General features: G+C 47.3%; 2 protein-coding genes across 2 annotated transcripts in view; one reads left to right on the top strand and one right to left on the bottom strand.

Annotated features, from left to right (window-relative positions):
• Window positions 1–1,346: 1,346 nt before the first annotated feature.
• On the bottom strand, window positions 1,347–10,141 carry prss59 (serine protease 59, putative). Its single transcript, XM_084438853.1, has 9 exons — window positions 9,944–10,141; window positions 8,729–8,916; window positions 8,241–8,473; window positions 7,180–7,315; window positions 4,767–4,881; window positions 3,227–3,428; window positions 2,229–2,319; window positions 1,832–2,034; window positions 1,347–1,611 (listed from the first exon to the last, which is right to left on the bottom strand). Exons 1-9 carry the CDS (start codon window positions 10,133–10,135, stop codon window positions 1,502–1,504), a joined length of 1,470 nt encoding a protein of 489 aa, XP_084294979.1. The 5' UTR covers window positions 10,136–10,141; the 3' UTR covers window positions 1,347–1,501.
• A 529-nt stretch (window positions 10,142–10,670) lies between these two features.
• atm (ATM serine/threonine kinase) overlaps window positions 10,671–21,878 on the top strand; it is a 31,827-nt gene continuing 20,619 nt past the window's right edge. The window contains exons 1-19 of the mRNA XM_084447825.1: window positions 10,671–10,793; window positions 10,874–10,995; window positions 11,223–11,368; window positions 11,557–11,721; window positions 13,665–13,830; window positions 14,298–14,536; window positions 14,724–14,893; window positions 15,580–15,749; window positions 15,895–16,266; window positions 16,464–16,664; window positions 16,831–16,932; window positions 18,949–19,183; window positions 19,796–19,927; window positions 20,046–20,171; window positions 20,249–20,338; window positions 20,457–20,646; window positions 20,851–21,044; window positions 21,217–21,299; window positions 21,722–21,877. Coding sequence (XP_084303951.1) covers window positions 10,722–10,793; window positions 10,874–10,995; window positions 11,223–11,368; window positions 11,557–11,721; window positions 13,665–13,830; window positions 14,298–14,536; window positions 14,724–14,893; window positions 15,580–15,749; window positions 15,895–16,266; window positions 16,464–16,664; window positions 16,831–16,932; window positions 18,949–19,183; window positions 19,796–19,927; window positions 20,046–20,171; window positions 20,249–20,338; window positions 20,457–20,646; window positions 20,851–21,044; window positions 21,217–21,299; window positions 21,722–21,877 — 3,131 coding nt within the window. The 5' untranslated portion in view covers window positions 10,671–10,721. The remainder of the gene's footprint in view (window positions 10,794–10,873; window positions 10,996–11,222; window positions 11,369–11,556; window positions 11,722–13,664; window positions 13,831–14,297; window positions 14,537–14,723; window positions 14,894–15,579; window positions 15,750–15,894; window positions 16,267–16,463; window positions 16,665–16,830; window positions 16,933–18,948; window positions 19,184–19,795; window positions 19,928–20,045; window positions 20,172–20,248; window positions 20,339–20,456; window positions 20,647–20,850; window positions 21,045–21,216; window positions 21,300–21,721; window position 21,878) is intronic.

Raw genomic sequence — 21,878 nt, 5'->3', positions numbered from 1 at the left:
CTGAGATAGACGTCCTTGTTGTATGGAATTTGGGGATAACGGTGACCTTGTTACTATTGCGGACTATTTTCCATCAGTGAAAGTGTTCCAACTCCTCTAGTGGCCCTTCTTTTATTGACGCGTAAAACAGAAAGCACTTGGGAGTGGCATGCTTGTAGTCGCAGAGAAAATCAGGCTACATGGAATAATACGCAATGCAAATAAACCGTTTTTTATTCCAATATACACTGTGCCATTTATATGGATACACGAGACCAAGCCCACCTAGCTCCTTGTTGGAGCCCCTCAGATTATTGAAAGGTTTAACAAAAAGACCACCTGCTGCCCCTTCCACGCGCCCCCCGTCTCTCTCTGACATAGACACACCTATGTGATGAGATGAGGCTCAATGACATGCTGAAGAGAGGATTATTATTAAGAGTGGATATATAGTTTAGGGGACATTGTGTTACTGGGGATAAGCGAGAGTGTAGCTGGGTGAGTTCACAGTGAATGAGGGCGCATGTGCTTATGAAAACAGACAGGGGAGGCATGATGTCCTGAATTAAAGGATATCTTGCCAGACAAAGGGTAGGTACTGCACACTGACTGAGTAGTAATAATGTATTCAGTTATGGGATACATGGGATATCTGAGCCACCAGACCTCCCCTTTAACAGATGTGGTCCCGGACTTACCCTCAGTATCCAGGTGGAATCTTCAGATCTCTGGTCGGTTCACATCCCACCAGGGGTATGTGGGTGGGGACGGGGTTGTAGGCAGGGCAGGATTTGGCGGGGGTTTGGAAGTGGGGGGTCCAGCTGGGACGCTGAGAGGTGTTTGTTGTGAAAATAAACACAGTGGAGGGCAAATACAATAATGTGTGAGTGCACGGAGAGAATCAAAAGAGCACACAGCTGTGTGAGGATCATGTTCTGTAGAGTTTCCTGAATGTTAAGCACTCAAAGCACCGCATCAAACCCAAAACCACCAACCTGCGCCTAGACAGGCAGGATAGCAACTAGTGTTTTTCCACATTTGCAGTTTCCCTCCAGAAATACAATATTTCCTGAATGTTCTGTCTTTAATACTTCGTCTAACCCTTCTGTGGATATAATCAGTTCTTCAATTGGTCTAAAGGCATGAGAGGGTATGGTTCACGGAGCAGAGCAGAACAGAAATACTTATTGATCTGGAACATTTCATGTACGTCTGTCGAAAAACAATGTCATATCATTCTACTTAACGCCACATGAAATACGCAGGCATGTATTTTCGTACACAACTTGCAAAGGAGAAAAAAGGCTTTGCTGTCAAAAAGTAACAAATCATCTTTATTTCTCATTTACAAAAACAGATCATGCAGCATGAAGGAGTGGTTAAAGTGCCTTTCCTGGAGCAACAACATCAGTGTGTGCGAATCAATAAGCGTCACCCCAAAGTTACTGATTGGATGGCGGGGATAATCAAACTATTTTCCAAGGGCTCTGATTGGCTATGGTAGCTGTCCATCACTGCTTCATCACTGCTTCAGCCAGTGCTGGAGGAGAAGGAAGACATGGTCCCGGGCCAAGGTAAGTTGAGGAAGGTCCTGACTACTAGCAGGGTACATGTTGGCACAATGGGCCGTCCCTGGGTCACAGAGGGGGAGAGACGCATATTCATGAATATTACGTGAAATGTGTGATATTGATAGGATAGGTAGCATATAAACTGTCAACGTCATGGTCAATTTCTCTCTTGGGACCTACTGCAAAAATGACACGGTACATGGTAAAGGCTATGTGGACTTGAAACAGAGTTTTGTTTCTTCCAGAGACGGATACTGTATTCATCTCTGGGGCTCGCTCACCCTTGATGAAGACGGCAGGCAGGTCGTCTGAGATGTCCCGTGTGATCCCCAGCGCGTGCCACGGGTCGATGGAGCCGTTGGGGAAGACGATCCTGGTGGTGCGGATGTCGTAGCCTCCGTAGTACTCGTTGGTCTGCGCCACGGCGTCCGCCAGCGTCTGCGTGCTCACGTTGTAATAGTCCCCACATTGTTTTACATGGTACCTGACAGAGAGACAACCACAGAGAGACAACGACAGATGTACAGGTTAGAAAGAAATGATGGAAGAGGGGATGGAGGAGTAGGAGAACCGCGTGCGCATGCGCATGCGCACACACACACACACACACACACACACACACACACACACACACACACACACACACACACACACACCTCATTTGCCCTTCATACTCACGGGAGAGGGAATCCTCCAAATGGCTGATCGGGGGAATCGGTACTCTGGTAGAAGCCAAACTCAGTACAGGTCTGGTACACCCACTGTCTCCCTGTGTCACACACAATACATAATTAGTCATATTTCATGTTATTTTCCATGTCCATACATCATATATCCAAAGTAAGCCCAGCACACTCAACAAACGCGTCAGGCATAGAGCTAACATCATTGGTTGGCGTCAGAAGCGAGCAACCACAAGACTGTAGTGACACAGGCCAGGTCAACAATGAGTCAAAAATTACACACAAACCTTTTCTTTTTTTTGGCTTGAAAAGACAAATAATGGAAAGCTAGAGGAACTCAATCCACCAGGGAGGGTGAGGAGAGGAGCCGAGTGACCACATTTTACATTTAAACTTTACACAGTTTTACACAAAGCTCTTTAAAAGCCTGCTTCCTGTCCCAGTGATCCTGGCGAAAGCAATAAGCCCCACCCCTTTGTTGAAGAAACCAGCTCTGGGAATACCAATAACAGCCTCGCCATGGAAACTGAAGGAAACAGTTTTTTGGTTGAGCATGCATACAGTAGTCACTAAAACACGCCCCTTAGTCTTAGTGTACTGCAAATAAACTGTCCTCTCTTAAAACAGAGCTTTTCCACTGAAGACCCAACCAAGAGTTGGTTTCAAAATAATCCTGCCTTGTTTCTCACTATTATTACATTTAACGAGCCACACTAGCCCTGTCGTGGTAGACTGCTGAAATACCCCGCTTTAAAATGGTACAAATGACCATAGGTGAGCAAGTAAGTTATAAGTTATTGAGCGACAAAACTAGGCGTACATACTGTGAGTCATGTGAGGTAACAATTTACATTATGTTCACACACACACACACACTACTACTCCATAAAATACACTTGCATGATGTAGAGGTGCGCACACACACACACACACACACGCACGCACACACCCGCACACACACACGCACACACACGCACACACACACGCACACACCTCCGTGGGACGCAGGTCCACTCCAGGAGGTATTGGTCATATCCCTCAGGTTGTTGGCATAGCTGGCATCCAGGCACTTGATGGAGTAGGTGGCCATGAGGAGTCGTGCCACGGCGACGTACCTGGCATAGGGCTCACCCAGAGAGGCGTCGGACATCACGCCACACAGCACCTTGATGGTGATGTTGGTGCCCACCACACCCTGCCAGGGAGACAGCGACATGCCAGTTAACTACCGTGTCTGAGAGTTCATCCACACAACAGTAGGTGTTGCACAGCTAAATCGGGGTGGGTGGGGGGGGGGGGGGGGGGGCAGTCCACCTACTTGACTGATTTCATAGTCACAGGTTAGTCCTCTCTCAAAAAATGAAAACTGTTTAATATTGAAAAGGTCTCTTAGTTCTGGGCGAGGCTAAGGCCTAATTTGTGTCTGGGAAAGAAGCTCTTAATACTGAATTTGAGCAGAAATTTGAGCAGAAATTACTCATTACTCATACTAGTGAAATGATCTGTCCATGCAGCAAGATAATTTTACTAAGAAATCTTAAAATAAGCTGGTTTGAGTCTAGAAACAAGATAGAAACTGGTAAATCACTTTTAAAACAAGATAATTAATCTCATATTTCAAAATCTAAGAAGTGCAGAAAGATTTGCAGTGTATTTGTATGTATAAGTATATGCAGTATATACATATATATTCACACACGCGCGCACACACACATATACATTACACAACTTGCTCCTTCGCATCTCACTGGCCTGTCGACCATGGCGGAGCATTTGATTATTGGGCTTCTGTTACATGTAGTCCTATCTAAGTTTACGCCTTATCCACATTCCTCAGTGGCACCTGAGACCACTGGTAGACGGTCGTCTGGACCTCACTGGCCTGCTGAGCCAACCGCGTTCTCCGTGTGTGTGTTCCTGTGGAGTCCATACAACACCGCTCTCTCCGAGTTTAGAAGCAGCTCTTTACTCAGGGGGCAGGAAACCCGAGCCTGTCAGCGGTCCAAAAGACTCTTTTGTGCTTTTTTCACATCAGCTTATTGGTAACCGGACTCACGTTGCCTCACGGGCGACAGGAAGCGAGAGGAAGTGGGCGAGAGAGAGAGAGAGAAAGAGAGAAGACAGGAGGGGGGGGGAGCTCACCATGACGACCACAACACACTTCTGGGAAAATGGTCAGAAATGGCATCTGGAACCCCCCCCCCCCCCAACCCCCCTCTCCCCGTAACCCACCATGACTCTTACTTAACTTGCAAAAGCAGACAGGGTTATGAGAAGGGGACACACATTTGATTGGGGTTGCAGCATATGAAAGTGAGATCCCCCCCGCTTTTAGAGCCCGCATCCCGGGGCCTCTCACGTCGGGAACAACGGCGCCCTTATATCCTCCTTTGGGGGGACACTCAATAAGACACCTGCCCCCGGGTCTCCACTCCCACTTCACCTCAGAACCCACCTCAAAATGGTTCCCCTGCAGGATCAATCTGGCTCCGCTGGCCTTGGAATGGCTCCCTCTCCCCCCTCTCTCTCTTACCTCAAAATCTCTATTGTCCTTGTTGTATTGGACCACGTCCATGAAATTCCCTGCGAGGGTCTCCAGGAGGTAGGCAGAGTCCATGTCTGACTGGATTTGTAGCCTGGAACAGAGGCTGGGAGTGGGAGAGAGTGTGGGGGAGAGTGGAGAGAGAGAGAGAGAGAGAGAGAGAGCAGGGTTACAGAAATCTACAGTATGAGAAGAGTTCTTCACAAATATCACTGTGCACTGGGTTCAAGTGACCTTGGAAGTCATACAAGCACAGTATCTCTCTGCATGTGGCCGCTGTAAATCACGCCTCAAAACACACTTATATTCTTTGGCGTTTTCCTGACATAGCCTAAGAGACTTGTCCTTTTTCATGTGACATACTGCGTATGTTTTACTATGTGCTCTTTGTGTGTTATTGTTGTTTGACTTGTACAGCACTTTGGTCAACTTTGTTGTTTTTAAATGTGCTCTATAAATACAGTGGTATGGTATGGTACTTGGACAGTGAGAACCTGCACTAGAATGCTGTTGTGCCCGTTTCAAAGACTGATTGGCAGTTTCTGTTACACTGTCTGTGCTTGTTTTTAAATACAGTTTACAAATCATGAAAATGTTAGATGATGAATGTTAGTGCAAGTAGCATACTCTTTAGGGTTTGGCTTACAGCTGTGGGCTTACAATAGATGAAAGCACTCCCAGTAAGTGTCAGTGTTGTGAATAGGGTTAGGCTTGACCCCAACTGACATAGGAAAACATCAGGAAGCACTTCAGCCATCCTCTAGTCCAGAGCATGGTTTCGTACGCACGTTTGTCCGCGGGCGTCGGGCACACACAGCGCAATTTGTTGTTGTTGTGATGAGTCATCATATTCCACCCTAGATGCCCCGCACAAGTCGACTCCAGTAATTCTACACACAATCACTGATTTGACAGGACTTGACTTTGCCAGCGACCTGTCCCAGGCTGCGTGTGTGTGTGTATTTGTGGAAGTTGAGGTTCAGGGCAGAACCATGACGCAGATGCAATCTGTCTGATGTATAAGGTGGTCAGAAAACTGGACAGTCACTGTGTGTGTGTGTATGGGCGGAGTGGGCCATGGGCTGGAGAGACAGTGTGGTCAGGGCACTGGTAATGACGTACAGCAGCCCATATATATATATATATATATATATATATATATATATATATAGCTTGTGTGTGCATATTTGTGTGAGTGGCCCCAGATTAAAGGTGTCCAGTGCCAGTCAAAGCCATGGCCTATTTCTCTGCGTGTCAGTGTGACATCATCAACTGTAGCCAGACTAATAAAACACGCCTCGCCTTCCCCTCTAGCCATATAAAGTGACCCTACAGTAACATTTGGACATGATGTCAGCTTTAAAAGCTCACATGCTATAAACCCGCACAATCTTAAGAGAAACTGCACAGCTGCGCAGAAAAGGACACAGAGAGACAGGCCAAACAAAGGACAGACCAAGAAAGAGTTGATGGGGGGATTACAAAAATAAGCCGATGAGTCACAACGTGAGATAGATAAGATGAAGAATGAAGGAGAGACGAAGAGAACGAAAGCAGACGGTATTCAGTATGAGGGGGTGGCGAGTGATTCCTCAGTCTGTCCAGAGTGCTGGCTGGATCCTTCTAGAAGGTTGTGTCAAGGAGACAGGACCAGACGTCACGGCATTCCGACTCCTTCTGGACCCCGTCCGACATTCCGATAGCTCGGGCTCGGCCCAAAAGCCCCCCCCCCCCGGAGGAGGGAGATTTTGCTGGAGCTGGACCCGGCACTAACCCTAACCCAGAACCACCTACCTGTCCTGTACCCTCCCTCGCCCTCAGACGAACATAGCTATACCCATCACAAATCAACACCTCACATCTGGTCTTACATCACGGTATACAAGATTACATTTTAATTCTTTATCACCGCTCTCCACTAACCTACGTATATCATAAGAACACTATTGGTAGAGACCACACTCACATGAGAGTAAGTAAGTAGCCTTGAGAACCAATGGTTCTCGAGCCTAGTTGCCCATAGGGCAGGAACCTCTCTCCTGATTCCTTAGCGTGAGACATTTTGATGTACTAGTACACCCCCTGGACATGATGCTAGTATGTCGCTTGGACTTACCCCCAATCCAGCCCTTGATGCCGAGTGCCAAGCAGGGAGGCATTTGGTACCATTTTTTTTAATAGTTTTGGGAATTAATTGGCCAGGGATTGAACCCCCAACCTCCCAATCTCAGGGCGGACACTCTTACCACATGACCACTTGAGTGCATTGACTGCATAAACACATTCCATAGTGAGTTTGAGGAAAAAGCACATCGGAATTTGTGGTTGTAAGGAATGTGTGTGGAAAGCGCCATGTTGGTGCTGTTTGATGGGGTTCGTGAGAAGAGACGTGTAGCATGCCTACTTGAAGTCTTTGGTGATGTTGGAGTAGTTGAGGGGGTCTTTGAGGAGCTCCAATAAGGTGTCAGATGCCTTCTTCACCAGCAGGGGGCACTCTGGGTTCTCAGAGGCCAGTGAGCGTCTCACCACTTCCAGGTACTCTGGGAAAACACAGCAGAAGACAGAGGGCTCTTCAAATATAATTTATTACTTATATTAATTCATTTATATGTGTTTTGTTCTTATTCTAATTAAATGGTTGCTTCACCTTCTACTTCAAGTACATAGAGTTTATTACTTATATTAATTTATTTATATGTTTTGTTCTTATTCTAATGAAATGGTTGCTTCACCTTTTACTTCAAGTACATAGAGTTTATTACTTATATTAATTTATTTATATGTGTTTTGTTCTTATTCTAATTAAATGGTTGCTTCACCTTCTACTTCAAGTACATAGAGTCAATAAAACAACAAGAGCGACAGCACAGTTCAAAGGAAGAGAGAAATCCATGCAGGACCGTATGTTAACAGAGCGACCTACTTCTTAATAATGCATGGGTCGTGTCTATGTATCTATTAACTTCAGTCAAGCCTATATTTACACAGTTCACAATGTGGTAGTCACGATGATACCCCCCCCTCCCCCCAAAATAGCTAATTTCACAGTTTAAGACAGTTTAGAAAATAAACAATGTAGAAATAGCCAAACTGTCCATAGGAGAAAAAAAAGTGGAAAAAGTGAAGTTACTTACTCCTTTTTGAGAATGTTTAGACTCACAGGTCAAAAGTACTTAGAGACAATAACACTCTGTACCACAATGAATGAGGTGATGTTTTTTGGGGGGCAATGGAACTGTGGTGGACTGAACTGAGTGGACTTAATAACAATATCTGACATCAATATTGTTCTCAAAGGAGAGTGTGTGTCTGTGTGTTGGTGGGTGAGAGGGTGGGTATGCTCAAAGACTCTTATACATGGTGATGGTGACAGTGAGATTGAGAGAAGGGAAGGCAGGGAACAGGGACACCATCAGGCAAAAAAGTGATAAAAGGACCATAAGCAAGCAAGTCTGGTCGTATTACCTGGGAAATTGACCGAGGCATGGACAGGTGCGCTGGTTGCCACGGCAGCATGGACTAGGTGGGGGTACTTCAGCCTGAACCAGGCGGCTAGCGAGCCCGGGTACGAGCCTCCGAACGCCACCCACTTCCTGTTGCTCAGCCCCCTCTTGGCGGCCGTGACCGTGCGGAAGTGGGCGAGGTCAGCTAGAGCCTGCCGGCTACTGAGGAAGCGCAGGTTCTCAGTGCTCAGGTCGCTGTGCAAGGGGCAGGAGGCAAAGGGTTAATCAAATAAGAGACAGACAGTCTCATTGTGCCTAACGCAGTATAACTGAACTGTAAAAAGACCTAATCTGAACAGATTCCCAAATAATCTTGATGGAACTGCACACGGGTCTCTCTCGTGTCGATGAAGGACTGCCATCTAGTGGGGAACTTGAAGAATAGTAATACGCCGACAACTAACAGCTCATGGCTCTTTCAGATGAGGCAAATCAGCCGAGGCAACATACTCTGTGGGTTGACTCTTGCCATAGAAGCGGTGCTCCAGCATCAGACACAGGGCACCGAACTTCTTGGCATAAGTCAGCCAGGTGGTCCCATTATCCTGCATCCACATAGGGTTGGCTGAACCCTCTCCACCGATCATCAGGAACACTGGACCACCAGCCTTGTAGAAGTTATCGTTCACAAAGTACCTCTGAAACTCAGTAAAAGTGAGTCACATACACAGGAAGACAGGTGAGAGACAGCTCTAGCACAGATAAGGAGACAGTCATGTCGCACGCACGCACGTACATACACACGCACACACACACGCACACACACACGCACGCACGCACGCACGCACGCACACACGCACGCACGCACGCACGCACGCACACACACACACACACACACACACACACGCACGCACACACACACACACACGCACACACACACACACACACACACACACACACACACACGGTAAGGTATGGAGCTGCAGTTCTACTCAGCTCCATGTCCATGCGTTTATCTTCAGTAGACTCGACTACTGTAACGGCATGTATACAGGTCTCTCTAAAAAATCGATCAGACAGCTGCAGCTGATTCAGAACGCTGCTGCTCGAGTCCTCACTAAGACTAAGAAAGTGGAGCATATCACACCAGTACTAAGGTCTTTACACTGGCTTCCTGTCTGTCAAAGAATTGACTTTAAAATACTGCTGTTGGTTTATAAAGCACTGAATGGCCTAGGGCCAAAATATATTTCTGATCTGCTCATATGCTATGAACCATCCAGACCCCTCAGGTCGTCTGGCACAGGTCTACTTTCTGTCCCCAGAGTTAAAACAAAACATGGAGAAGCAGCATTCAGTTTTTATGCTCCACATATCTGGAACAAACTTCCAGAAAACTGCAGGTCTGCTGCAACTCTTGGTTCTTTTAAAACAAGCCTGAAGACTTTTCTTTTTGCCACTGCTTTCTAAGAGGAGCTATGTTTATCAGTATACTGCACTGTAACTTTTATTCCTATATTCTATTTGTCCTGCTTTTTGTTTAAATATCTATAATGACTTGCTTTTTGTTTTAATGCTTTTAATTTGTCCTGCCTTTTGTTTTAAATGTCTATAATGTCTTGCTTTTTGTTTTAATGCTTTTAATGTCTCATGTAAAGCACCTTGAATTGCCCTGTGGCTGAAATGTGCTATATAAATAAACTTGCCTTGCCTTGCCTTACTCACTTGTTTCCATTGTCGGTTGTCTCCACCGTTGAAGTGATCCAGTTTCTGAGTGAACCACAGCTCCTCGAGCACACCAGCGTCTGTACTGAGTTCCTGGACATCTACAAATTTCCGGAATCCGTTAAAACTCCCCTGACAAGTCGCACACAGAAGAAATAGGATTGCAACTTCAAAGCCAAGCAGGCCTATCATCTTCGACTCCACGAAAGCCATGTTGGAATTGGGAAGGGTGGCATGTGACTTTTGTTTAGCTACGTGTGATCATGTGATCCGAATGACCACGGAGGGGATGGCTCTCCTGTTTCTGTTTCAACAGTGGGAGGCGCGATTTCCTCGTGTCGACGAGTCAGTCCGTGCACTGTGCAAGTTCTAAACAAGGAACATAATTAAGGTTTTTAAAACAATCCCGTGCGCTATATGCATGTCATTTTTGTTGTTGTTGATATAACATCAATGCAATTAGCTACTTTATAACGAGTTTATTTGTGTACGTTAGCTAAAGCATTGCAAGCTACTATTTTAGCTAACGTTAGCTAGCAGACTAGCTCGGGCTGTGATTTGCAATGTGGGCTTGGCTATAGCTAACCGACTGTCAAACTCCCAAGTCCTGTCCCTGTGAAGAAAGGTGGATGCAGAACATAGGTTTGCAAATGTTTATGTAACTTACTAGCTCGAGTAGCTCGAGTAACTTCTATTTCATGACACCTGTCAATATTTTATAAATTGCAGATGCCTATTCTGAAGTTGACGAGCTGACACCTCCAGACTCTGAGACAAGATGAGCCTGGCCCTGCACGAGCTCCTGGTGTGCTGCAGGGGACTGGAGAATGACAAAGCCACAGAGAGAAAGGTTAATGTCAATGTCTGCCATACACAGCAACACCCCCAAATGTACTGACACTCTCTAACATATTCTGTCCATAAATACAGAAAGAATCAGAGACTTTTAAGAGGCTCATCCGATCCCGTGACACTGTGGAAGAGCTAGACCGCACCTCTGGTCCCCCGGCGGTTAGAGGCTCCAAGCAACTCACCTGGGATGCGGTGTTCAGGTATCTGTATGCTTTGCATGCGTTATCCTGTAATAGAGCCTAACCTACCTATAGTAGGCGATGATCAATTTCTCCTGACAACCGCAAACCGATGAACTTGAGCTGTGGCCTGTAATTGTCCTGGGACCACACAAACAGTGTTTTTTCTTTAGCAGAAGTCAATTAACTCCAGCAACAGCCCCATAATGACATGCCATGCACCCTCACGTTCTCCTGTCTTTGCTCAGGTTTCTGCAGCGGTACCTTCAGAGGGAGACGGAGGTCCTTCAGGCAGGGAAAGCCAACGTCTCTGCCACCACTCTGGCCAACCGTCAGAAGAAGATGAGAGAGGTCAGCAGCCTGGTGAAGTACTTCATCCGCTGCGCCAACAAACGTAAGAGTCTGCAGTGGCCATGCGCGTGTCCAACGGTGGTCTGATCTCTCAGTAGCCTTTCCTTCAATCCTCCCATCCCTTTTCCTCGCCTCCTCCTCCTCCTCCGACGAGCAAACACCACTCCCACTACCCACGATGCAGCACACAGGAGCAGGTCACCTCCTTCCTCCTCTCTCCTCTCTCTGCAGGGGGTCCTCGTCTGAGGTGCAGCGAGCTCCTGAACCATGTGATGGAGGTGCTGAGGAGCTCCTTCAGCTGCTCGGCCTATGGGGAGGACTACAGCAGCGTCCTCCTGAAGGACATCCTATCCGTGCGCAAGTACTGGTGTGACATCACCCAGCAGCAGTGGCACAGTAAGTGTTTCCTTTGTATTAGTGATATTACTTAGTCAATACTGTGCATTAATACCTGTGTATATGCAATACTGTATGTATGCCATAACACTTAATCCATTAGTGTAAAAGTCAAGTCAAGTAGAACTTTTATTTGTCGGTATTGGCAGTAGAAACACGACACACAATAGCACAATACACACACAATATTAAAAACAGAGCTAAAACCCTTTACCAAGTGTGTTTGGGTGGACGAGCTGGTTTTACGTTTTTCTGTTGGAATTTAGTTGAGAAATCTCTGAGGGTATGAATGAGTATTTGTCTACTGTAAGTGCAGGGGTGGGTGCTGTCAGACAGGACAGATTGTGTTTTCCTTAACAACTGTGTATTATATATATCAGACTTTTCTGTTGAGTACCTATGATACTGCTGCAGACCCTGATCTCCTTGATTAATGCATTTTTCTGCTTAAGATTAAGAGAAACATGCCAACAGATAAAAGATAAATTAAAAACGGACTCAGTAGAAGATCTGTAGAACAAAGTTATCAAAGACAGGTCAACTCCAGACTTCACAGCTTAGGTGTTACAATCAAAGCTCAGCTTATCACACAGATATGGCCATTGTGTACTTTGATCTGTTTGATAGAATGACGGAAGGTAATGTTATCGCCTCTGTGTGTGTGTGTGTGTGTGTGTGTGTGTGTGTGTGTGTGTGTGTGTGTCTGCATGCGGACAAGATTAAACAAAAACTACCAGCCCGATATGCATGAAACTCAGTGGAGGGGTGCAGCATGGGCAAAGGAACTCACCATTACATTTTGACCATGATTCATTCATAGGTGGCTCTACAGTACCCATATTACTGTAACTTCAGTGAAGTGCGGGATTTAGGTTTCAGTTTCCTCATAGGTTTCAGGTTCTTGGCGCCACTTGCAATACCGAGCTTGGCCACTACGCCAAAAACTGGCTCTGAATTTTGAAACACTTGTGGTCAGTACGTTCCTCTACCAAGCATTCTATGATGTCAGAAAATGTACAAAATATTGCCAAAAGCTTATGCCAAAAAATTATTAGACCGTTTCTTCTCACCTTTTTTGTAGGATTTTGAAATATGTGTTTGGGAAAATCCCCTTTTGGCAGTTATGTCCAGGCCCCTTCTCACTCCAACCGGAGGGCTGTATTTTAATGTTGTGAAGGACTGAAGGTCAATACTTCCAGCTCTGCAGAGTTGTACCTAATAATTTAGTTGTAAATAATAATTTATCAATTGCACATGATATTTCAATTCATCAATCAATAAAATGAGAGATACCAACCAGAATGTCTTTTTAATATGAGCTCACCGAGAACAGTCGTCACCACGCAGGGTTCCAGTGTTCCAAAGGAGATAACAGTTTTAGCATGCATTTATACAAGGATTGTATAAAGGATTATACAACAGTACTGTAATCTCAAGCCCACTGTGAGGAATGTAGTCCCCCTGACAGGCATTCAGTACAGGGTCAGTAACTCAATTTATCAGTCTGTGCCAGAAAATGCAGAGCGAAGCGCTGGCCAATTGACCTTGGCCTTCACGGTTTCTAACTAGCTCTGTCTTCTAAGAAGAGATACAAGTGAAGTGAGACATTTTGTCTCTTAGACAAGCTGTCTCCCAGACTCCTCCATGGCCTCTCCAGACTAATCAGTTGGCACAGTCATATATATTTATTTAATACATGGACCTTCACACTTGGTTACAGTGATAGGATATGCAGGCCTGTCAGGGGAATCACAGTTAAGGATGAATTAGGCCCTTTATCATAGAAGTTAGGTTCACTCAATACTAGATTACACAAGAGGGAATAAAGATTTGCTGTGGGTGAGATAACAGGGTGAGATGAATAATTTCCATAAATGCGTGTGTGTGTGTGTGTTTTCATTGATCAACCCCTCCCCCTCCTATAATCTCCATCTTGTGTGTAGATTTGCTGGACTTGTATTGTGAGCTGTTCATCAGTGCCTCCAAGGCCATCAACCGTGTGCAGGTGAGCAGGATCATCCGCTCAGTGGTGCAGGGCTGCTGTGTGCAGACCGAGGGCCTTGGCGGCACGCTCTTCTGCTTCTTCTCCAGAGCTCTGCTCAATGCCAGGTACCGTCCGCTACTGCAGACAGTCAAACACGACGATGGGGGCATTAAACTATCCGTATGACCCGTTGACTTCACTGTGCAGTAGGGGTGTAACGATACACTAATCTCACGATACACAATATTGGTTTGACGATAATACGATACGATACTCTAAGGGCAGGTGTGAAGCGTTGCAGTAGTGCTGCTGTTCACACCAATAGTGCATTTCTCCACATTTCTACTCCACTACACTTTGTGAATTTAGAGCTTAACTGTTGTAATATCATGGATAGGCCTAGAGACAAAAGACGTGTTTGTTACCAGCATTGTGTAGCCAGCGTTCACTGACATACAATAAACATATCACGGTATTGTTTTCACCTTGACGATACGTATTGTGACGTTTCTGTATCGCGATATATTGTGGCACGATATATTGTTACACCCCTACTGTGCAGTGAATAGTATTCCTTTGCATTTGACTTCAGACACGAGAGACATTTGGCGGTAGTGGAGCACCTGGTCGCAGCCCTGAACATCTTCCTGCGGTCGGCGGCCATGAACTGCCGCATGAGGGTGTGTGGTCTGGGGGAGGAGCTCTTCCCCTCCATGCTCTACGTGTGGACAGAGATGAGGCCTAGCACTGCCCTGAAGGAGGAGCTGGTGGAGTTCTTCAAGCTGCAGCTGTGCATCCACCACCCCAAGGGGGCCAAGACCCAAGACACGGGTACGGTGGCCTGTTTGTGACGCTTCAGAATCAGCGATTGTTTTTAAAGATGCAAACGTTTTAAATAATACAAACGTATTGTTTACATTTCAAACAATGATATACTTTGACGAAAAGCTATGTAAAATCATATGGCTGTTTAGTTGGTCGATCAGCACAAAGATTGTGCTACCGTTGCGTTGTCCAGGTGCCCATGCAGAAGACTGGACCAAGTGGCAGAGTCTGCTCTACAACCTCTACGACGCCCTGGTGAGGGAGATCAGCCACATCGGGAGCCGGGGGAAATACGCTACGGGGTCTCGCCACATCGCCGTCAAAGACAACCTCATCGAGCTAACTGCCGACATCTGCCACCAGGTGATGATGCTAAGCTAAGCTAACCTCTCGGCTTCACCATTTGAATCCATTCTCTCTGTTGACTCGCATTAGCTTAGCCTGGTAAACCAGACTCATCACGGAAAAAAGACGTTTTCACTATGTCTGGGTTGCGTTTCCCAGAGTAGCGCTACGATGAACGCCGTAGCTTACGATGAACGTAGCGCTACGATGCCTCTGGGATACGCAGCCCTGGACTTGCAGCCACCCAGAACGATTAGATTTTTCCAAGAAAATGGTTTGGATTGGTTCCCATAGACGATGACGAGAAATACAGCAGGTGTCCGCTAGTAGAATCAAGCAACAAGTGGTAACGTTAACATTAGAAGAATAAACACAGCCATAAGTGCAGTTAATTCAGAAATAGACTCAATATCAACAATTAAAGAAGAACGAGAGTATGCACTGGCGGAGTTTCTCAGCGGAAAATAAATTTTCACCATTCTTCTGACTGGATTTGGCAAAAGTTTGATCTATGTTTTGTTACGCTGATTGGCTGAAGGAGTTCGTCTCGTACTCCCGTCCATTCAAATTCTGGGTGGCTGGAAGTCCAGACTTATCGTGAAACCGTTTTTTTCCGCGATAAGTCTGGTTTGCCAGGCTGCATTAGCTGGATCACACACATATGTAAGCGAGCGTGTTTTTGTCTGTGTGTGTCCGTGTTCCAGCTCTTCAGCGAGGACCTCCAGATCCTGGAGGTGACCCAGGCCCACCTCTGTGCCACGCAGAGGGGCAGTCCCCAGGTCACGCCCAGCAAGCGCAGGCGCATCGAGCTCGGCTGGGAGGTCCTCCGAGACCACCTGCAGCCCCACCAGAGTGACTTTGACATCGTACCATGGTGGGGACCTCCAGTAGAGACTCGTAACCTTGTTGCTTGGCCGTCGCTCTCCCGACCACGTGTCCCTCATGGAAATAACTCTAGAAATGAATTTCTAGAATCTCCTACTTCTTATTGTCGACTCTATCCCTCCCTATCTGCCTAGGTTGCAGATCACCTCAGTGTTGACCTCCAAGTACCCGTCCATGGTGCCGGGCCGGGAGCTGGTGCCCCTGGTGTCCGCTCTGTGCCAGCTGCTGGGGGAGCAGCGTCGGGGGGAGCGGGGGCCCTACGTGCTGCTCTGCCTGACGGAGGTGGCCCGCTGCCAGGCCGGACACCCGGAGCGCTCCATGGCCTACGGGGCGGAGCTGGCGAGGCTATGGGGCCGCGCGTGGGCCCTGGCCCTGCGTGGAGTCAACTCCCCCCAGACAGAGGCCCCCAGTCTGGGCCTGTTGGCCTCCGTCGTCCAGGGGGGGCTCATTCCCATGGACCGAGAGTTCTGGAAGCTCTTCTCTGGGACGGCCTGCAAACCCTCGCAGTGAGTGTTCTTTTTGTCTTGTTTTTTTTTTAGGTCTCTGTGCATCTGTGTGGATCTTGAATGTTTTATGTATCCTGAGCACACTGTTATGACTCATAGTGTGATCACTGATGGTTCGTTTCAACTTTCGTGTAAGATGGAGTGATATGGCCTTATCTTCCGTGTGTGTGTGTGTGTGTGCACGTGTATGAGCACAGGGCAGCTACACTCTGTCTGGCCCAGGCCCTGCTGAAGTGCCCGGTCCCTAAGAGCCTGGGGTCCGGCTGGGACCCCTTGGGGGCGGCAGGGGAGGGGTCGGGACCCCCGAACCTGAAGGACACCATCAGGAGCTGGCTGCTGATGAGCGAACAGAGCGAGGAGGCGGAGGACAGCTCCAGACCTCACCCCATCATCTGCAGGTCAGCACTGCGGCACGTCCTACCCACGCACAGTAATGTCTCTTGATAGATACAGCAGCTAGACAATAGATGCCATAGCTGTCGTTATCTAAGGCTTCCTTGGTGCCGAGTTGTTATTTTGTTGTATCAGCAAGTTTCCCCCACACAAGTTTCATTCTCTACACAGGGATTTCCCCCACAACCTGATCTCCAGAATCCTCGTGCCTTTGACCCTGAAGGACACAAGAGCTGGAATGATGTTCCTCTTTGGTCCTCAGGGAATTGAGAGGTGAAAGAAATTATATTTTAGAATGCACAGTTAATGCTAGTTTTCTTCATATATGTTTATTTGCTATCAATGTCAACACAAAACAACAAAGAAGAGGTTTCATTCCAGAACACTATATATTAGGCATGCAAACTTGTCACCTTTTGTCGAAATTCACCGTTTTGAATCCAGAATAGGTCACCTAAGTGATTCGTGCAGATCTGACGAGAATTTTTTTTGGGGGGTGGAGGGGGGTCAAGAGCCTGCCTGTCAAAGACACTTATATTGAAAGACATTAAATCTGTGAGTCTGAGTGTGAACATTAGGATTGGGCCAGTGTAGAAATCTGATACTGTGGATGCGTGTTAGGATCTGCATGCGCATGCATTGACAGTCAGTTAATAGGCAGCGAGCGAAACTGAGCCAATCAATTCGCTAGTCACAGTACAGCGCGAGCCCAGTCTGTGACCTGCTGTTTGGAAAAGCCAAGTAGCCACAGTGCTGTGTGGAAGTGCGTGCCAGCCAGAAACCTACATAGAGAAGATCAACTGAAACCCCCAAAGTAGCCTACCTGACAGTCAGAAAGCCCAGGGACATATCCCCCTCACATTTCAAAATATTGGCTTTACCCCCCCCCACTTTTTCCTAATCTCTCCAATTACATGTATTTTGCCTGCCACTCTCCGCTCTTTGCCTGCTGCGTTTCTCTCACTCAGTGTTGCCAGCCCTCTGTAAGGGAAGTAGCTGTTGGTTCTACCAACAGTAGCTAGAAGTAGCTAGATGACATAATCAAATAATTTGCATAATATGCAATTCTGAAAGAGGCAAATGGATAGAAAAGGCTGGCCAGGTAGTTTACTATTTACGAATGTACAAACTTATTTTTTCGTTGCCATATAACTATAACGTTAGCTTTTTAAATGTATTTTTTACAGATGCAGTGGCCTAATGAATGTAGACCTACAAACTGTTTACATATTTGTTGTGGGGCTGCTATCTAGTCAGACTGGCTGAGTGGTGAGGAGGAGGAGGAGCCCTCGCTGTAGACCCACTCGGCTCTTATGAGCTGTTGTAACGTGAACCGCGGAACGGAATATATTAGATGCTTTTGCAGAGCTTTGTCAACACAATCATTCCCCAAATGACCAGAAAAACTTGCTAGATTTGTCGCTGGATATAGCGACAGTTGGCAAGTTGGCAACACTGCTCTCACTGCAAAGTAACCGTTACAAAGTAACACGCAAAACCTGGTATGGGTTTTCAAAGACTTGGCTGTTCTCACACTATGAAATCGTAATGGATTCAATTGGAAATGTGAAATGTGACTACTCTGTAATGTATGTTAACTTTTTTTTTCTTACCACTTCGTCAGGTAGGAGAAGGATATAGGATAGCAGCTAATTCAGGACATTAAATAGTTGTATAACTGGTGGGGCTGCCTTTTTTAAATTTCCCTAGTAAATGTGATTATATAGTATCATAGGTAGCCTACATTGCACTTAATATGGTCCATATGGACTGCACTTATATAGTGCTTTATATCCAAAGTGCTTTACAATGGCCTCTTATTCACCCATTCACACACACACATTCACGGCAGCTGCCATGCAAGGTGCTAACCTGCTCATTGGGAGCAATTTGGGTTTCGTGTCCAAGGACACAAGGACAGGAGGAGCCGGGATTCGAAACTGCTGACTCTACGGTCATTGGACGATCTGTGTTATCTTCTGAGCCACAGTCTCCCCCCCCCAAAAAATATACTTTTAACTTTATTTTGCTCAGTCTTGTAAATGAGTGACAAATCTGTCTTGTAAAATAAATGAGCATTTATTTTACAAGCATCCACTTGAAACTTCAGAAATCCAGGGATATCATCTTGGAAAAGTGCATAATATTTCACATGCAATTTAAAATCTTCCACAAAGACTTTGAGCATAAGTTTAAGTATAAGCTAGGCCCTTTTCAAATGATGTCTATAGCATTTTGCAGCACATATCACAGTGCTCATAATAATGACAGCCTCTTCTCGATACGAAGTGCTTTGACCCACGACCAAGGGTCACCTGACGCCAAAGACACCCTGAGCGAGATAGAGAGCCTGTACCTGCAGTTCAGCTTCGACGAGGCGACCCCTGACCCCTCGGTTAAAGTGAAGGGAGTGGTGGCGGCCTCAGTGGACGCACAGCTCACTGTTGTCCCCGGCCTCAAAGACAAGATGGAGCAGGCTCTCCTGGCTCTGGCAGACAATCTACTCAACTGCTACTCACCTGATGTGAGTGTACGAGTTGTGTGTGTGTTTGTCGGTCGGTCTATCTATCTGTCTGTCTGTCTGTCTGTCTGTCTGTCTGTCTGTCTCTGTCGGTGAGGATGAGTAGGGTTGCAAATTTCCGGGAATATTCAAAGTTGGAAACTTTCCATGGGAATTTATGGGAATTAACAGGAATTTATGGGCGAGTATGGCCGGATCCCAGAGCGGCCTATTGGGCCACCGCTCCCCAAGGATGGTTAGTTTAATCTCGGCTTGAGAGTTCGCCACACAACGGCAATCCTGAATTACGGTTGCGAGCTGAGATAGTCAGGGAGTTGTCTCTCCCTTTCGCATTGCTGACCAGCCGGGTTGTGTGACGAATCCTCAACAGTTAATAGGGGGTAACTGGACACTAGGTCAGGGTCAATTGGCTACCAAATTGGATGAAAAATTTATAAAATCCCAAAAAGAGTATATAAAATAAAATAAAAAATAGTTGAAAAAAAGCTGTTATAGGCTACAAAAAAGGTCAAAATTTCAAAGTTTCCAGAAATTTACCGGAAATATTCAACCCCTTTGCAACCCTAGTTATGAGCAGATTCCATCTCAAACCCTGGCGTTTTCCCCCCCCTCCAGTCCCTGACCACCCCACCAGAGTGTCTAGTGCGCTGCTGTGGTCTCCTGACCGGGGTCCTGGCTGCGTACGTCTCCACCAGAGTCCTAGACGAGGAAGAAGCCTGCCGTTCCCAACTCTTCCTCAAAGCAAAGGTGACCTCGCCTCCGCTTCACGAAGGTGTCCTCCGCGAGTGTAGGCCCTAATCCACGCTCTGTGTGTGTGTGTGTGTGTGTGTGTGTGTGTGTGTGTGTGTGTGTTGTACTTTTACAGTCTCTGGCTCAGGATTTCAGCGAGTACATATCAACGGTCAAGGTGAAGATGACCGAGGATGGTACCATGGCAACACTCGGGTCCGTCATGAGGCTGTGCTCGCAGTGTGTCAACAGAGGGGGGAAGGTAAGATCACTCATCATGGTCGTCGTCGTCGTCCGCTTTAGATCTTTTCTTTCCCTCATCCTCAACTCCCTCCTCAGGACATCGTGAGCCCCGTCTCCTCCCGCTTGTTCTTGAGGCTCCTCCCTGTGCGGCTTCTGTCCGAGCTTGCAGAAATATGCAAACTGTCGGTACGTGGCAGAGAGATCGCTCTCAATCTCATTAATGATCATTTTTGACAATGCCGGGATCGTAGCAGCGACATCGCCCTGACCGCGTCCGTTCCTCTCTCCGGGTTCTGATCCCCAGTTGAGCAACCCGATCAGGCGGGGGAGCGTGCTGGTGTCGGTGGAGGAGGAGCCGACGGACGAGGACCCGGACGTGACCCGGACGCAGGCCGGGCAGCGGGACGACATTGACCTGTTTGACGACGGCGACGGAGCCCACGGCAGCGCCGGCGTCGCTCACAGGCAGACCGCGGACTCCCACGACGCATCGGGTGAGGGGGACTTGTCTCATCCCGGTCTGTGAGCGCCTGTCGTGTTAGCACCTGCGTTTCTAGCCTAGCCTCAAGCTAATGTGTAGCCATCGGGGCTCCGCTTGGCTGAATGGGGCTTGTGTGTTACGATGAGTTGACTCAGCAGGGACAGGGTAGAAGCTGTCCATGACGCCAGTGGTTCCCCCAACCTCTCATCTCTTCTAGGAGCCAGGAGTCTGCTGGCTGAGGAACACCTGGCCCAGCCCGACTGGGCTCTCCTGGCCACGCTGGAGCTGCTGTCTGCCTGCGCCTCGGCCGAGCTGGTCCACGGCCTCCCCTTTAAACCCGCCGACGTCAGGCGCAGGCTGCTGCTGCTGGCGGAGCACGCGGACTGCACTAAGCCGCTGCACCTCAATGTGGTGAGCGGGGCGCCAGGGTGCTGTGTGGTTATCGGCGCACTGGTATAAGTGGGTTCCACTCAGGAAGCGATGAATTCTGATAAAACCAATTGCTAGGCAAGTGAAGATCATCCTGGTGTCTCTGGCTAACGTGTCGTTCAGCTTGATAGTCCGGTCTCGTGTCGTCTCTCAGTACCTGGTCCTGCTGAAGAAGCTTCCTGCTGAGGACGCGTCTCTGGCACCCGAGGAGTTTGACTCTCTGCTCAGGCCTCTGGCGTAAGAAAGACTTACTCTCATCCTCCTACCTCACATCCTGTCGCAGCATGACTAGAATTCCTGGTTTTATCATGTGCCTGTCTAATTGCCCAGCCTTGTAATTATATTTATATTATATTTATATTTCATTATATTATATTAGATTTATTGAAAAGTGTCCTGTTGCTACCTCACTGCAAGGTGCTTATAGAACATTCAGTTTGAAGGAGATACTATACAGCAGAGCAACACTTTGCAGGACCAAATGAAATAGCATGAATCTTCCATTTCCCTCAAAGACTTGTGCTATTTCCATTGGTCTTGCAGTACAGCTGCATCTCCTTCACAATGTATATGATGTTTATGTCAACTTTATTCACTCCATATGAGCGGGCGGTCGTTTCTGACAGTGATGGTTTCTGATGGCCATGCTGTGCGTGCAGGGACCTGTGTTCGCAGTACCGCCAGGACCAGGAGATCTGTGCTGCGGTTCTGCTCGGCCTGCTGCCGTCCATCAGAAGCCTGGGCCGCTCCCAGAACCCGCCCGATGACATGAGACACGCCCAGGGGGCTCTGCTCAAGGTGGTCTCTGGATTCTGG

This window comes from Borostomias antarcticus (assembly GCF_949987555.1).
Source record: "Borostomias antarcticus genome assembly, chromosome: 1".
Taxonomy (NCBI): Eukaryota; Metazoa; Chordata; class Actinopteri; order Stomiiformes; family Stomiidae; genus Borostomias; species Borostomias antarcticus.
The sequence above is the reverse complement of the archived record's forward strand: the minus strand, read 5'-3'. Positions and strand labels throughout refer to the sequence as shown.

Excerpts from the sequence above, each read along its gene's own strand:
- prss59 (XM_084438853.1), bottom strand. The coding sequence starts at position 10,135 with ATGATAGGCCTGCTTGGCTTTGAAGTTGCAATCCTATTTCTTCTGTGT. Across the intron at positions 3,429-4,766 it reads AGGACAATAGAGATTTTGAG|GGTGTGGTGGGCACCAACAT; the intron begins GTAAGAGAGAGA and ends TCTCCCTGGCAG. Across the intron at positions 1,612-1,831 it reads GCCTGCCGTCTTCATCAAGG|GGACGGCCCATTGTGCCAAC; the intron begins GTGAGCGAGCCC and ends TCTGTGACCCAG.